The sequence below is a fragment of the Buceros rhinoceros genome, unplaced genomic scaffold, assembly GCF_000710305.1.
Source record: "Buceros rhinoceros silvestris isolate BGI_N320 unplaced genomic scaffold, ASM71030v1 scaffold33196, whole genome shotgun sequence".
Taxonomy (NCBI): domain Eukaryota; kingdom Metazoa; phylum Chordata; class Aves; order Bucerotiformes; family Bucerotidae; genus Buceros; species Buceros rhinoceros.
This window is the reverse complement of record NW_010419894.1, coordinates 1566-3121: the sequence shown is the minus strand read 5'-3', so window position 1 is coordinate 3121 and position 1556 is coordinate 1566. Positions and strand designations below refer to the sequence as shown.

At 58.6% G+C, this 1556-nt stretch overlaps 1 protein-coding gene across 1 annotated transcript in view; it reads right to left on the bottom strand.

Annotated features, from left to right (window-relative positions):
• Window positions 1–1556, bottom strand: part of TNR (tenascin R) — a gene marked incomplete at its 5' end in the record, with an annotated part of 27149 nt that overhangs the window by 25390 nt on the left and 203 nt on the right. Inside the window, 2 exons of the mRNA XM_010139116.1 lie at window positions 288–551; window positions 1189–1556. The exon at window positions 1189–1556 is cut by the window's right edge and continues 3 nt beyond it. Coding sequence (XP_010137418.1) covers window positions 288–551; window positions 1189–1556 — 632 coding nt within the window. The remainder of the gene's footprint in view (window positions 1–287; window positions 552–1188) is intronic.

Sequence of the window (1556 nt, the reverse complement as noted above, 5' to 3'; positions counted from 1 at the left end):
TTGGATTTCTTTGCCAACCCATCAGCCTCTCTCCCTTTCTCTTCCCCTTTGGGAAGGGAGGGGGGTTCACAGAGAGCATCTCTCACTTGTCCAGGGGCCGGCCCAACCTTAACCCCTGATGTTTATATCCCTATATAGGTATAAATGGGTATAAAAATATCCCCAAGTTTGTTTTTTTTTGAAGGCTCAGGTTTCTGCTGCTAGAAGGTGTTTACAGAGAATGGGGCAGCTTGAGCATCACCTCTGCTTATCTGGGTACCAAGTGACAAACGCAGTGGGATACTTACTGGTCATCACCTTGGAGGTAACAGGGATGCTCAAGTCATCGCCGATGACTGCGTAGACACTGACATTGTAGGCAACGCCCGGCTCCAGCTCTGTGATGGTGATGCTGCTCCAGTCCCCGGGTACCCGCTGCTGGAGCTGGGTGCCACCCGGCCCTGCTGGCTGGTATGAGATGACATACTCGGTGGCTGCTCCAGGGTTGTCCCACGTCAGCTGGATGGAGCTGTCGCCAATCCCCGTCACTCGCAGGTTTTCGGGAGGAGCCACTGATGGAAAGGGCAGAGGTAAGTAGAGCATCAGGGGGTGAGTGCCTTATCCTTCCACCTGGCCGCGGGAAAGGGTGTGTGGGTCTGCTGGTGGGACAGGGTAGGCTTTGGGCTGGGGGTTACTGGCTATCTGTTGTCCCACGTCAGCTGGATGGAGCTGTCGCCAATCCCCGTCACTCGCAGGTTTTCGGGAGGAGCCACTGATGGAAAGGGCAGAGGTAAGTAGAGCATCAGGGGGTGAGTGCCTTATCCTTCCACCTGGCCGCGGGAAAGGGTGTGTGGGTCTGCTGGTGGGACAGGGTAGGCTTTGGGCTGGGGGTTACTGGCTATCTGAGGTTGAATTAACTGCTATTGCAAGGCAAAGGCTCAGAAAAACCTGATTGTAGCTGCTGTTCCATCAGTGTTGGGACCAACCTTGCTGGCTTTTCGCTTGTCTCCCAAACTTTTGCCTGTAGCGTCTTTGGGAAAGGGGACAACACGGAGGTAGTGAAACTGTGAGGCCTGAGCAGGTCCGTGTGACCTGCTCTGCCAGGTATGGGTTTCCTCCCAGGCTTCAGGGTGCTCCTATGGGGCTCTGGACTCCTTGAAGCCATTGCTCATGCATTAGGGTCTGGCTCTTCCATGCACCCCCCGCTACCTGCTAAGCAGTCCTGCCCTTCGTAGCCTTCCTCGCAGATGCAGAGACCGTCCTGGCAGACCCCGCGGCCGCTGCAGGCGTTGGGGCAGTACAGCCACCCGCAGTCCTCCCCGGCGTAGCCCTCCCAGCAGACGCATGTGCCGTTGACGCAGTGGCCCTTCCCCGAGCAGTCATGGGGACACCGCAGCTGGGAGCAATCCTCCCCGGTGAAACCCTCCTCGCAGATGCACTCGCCGTCTACGCAGAGCCCGCGGGAGCCACAGCCAGCAGGGCAGCGGAGCTGGGAGCAGTCCTCGCCCCCGTAGTCGTTGTCACAGATGCACTGGCCCTCCAGGCAGACGCCGCGGCTGGGGGAGCCCCGGGGGGAG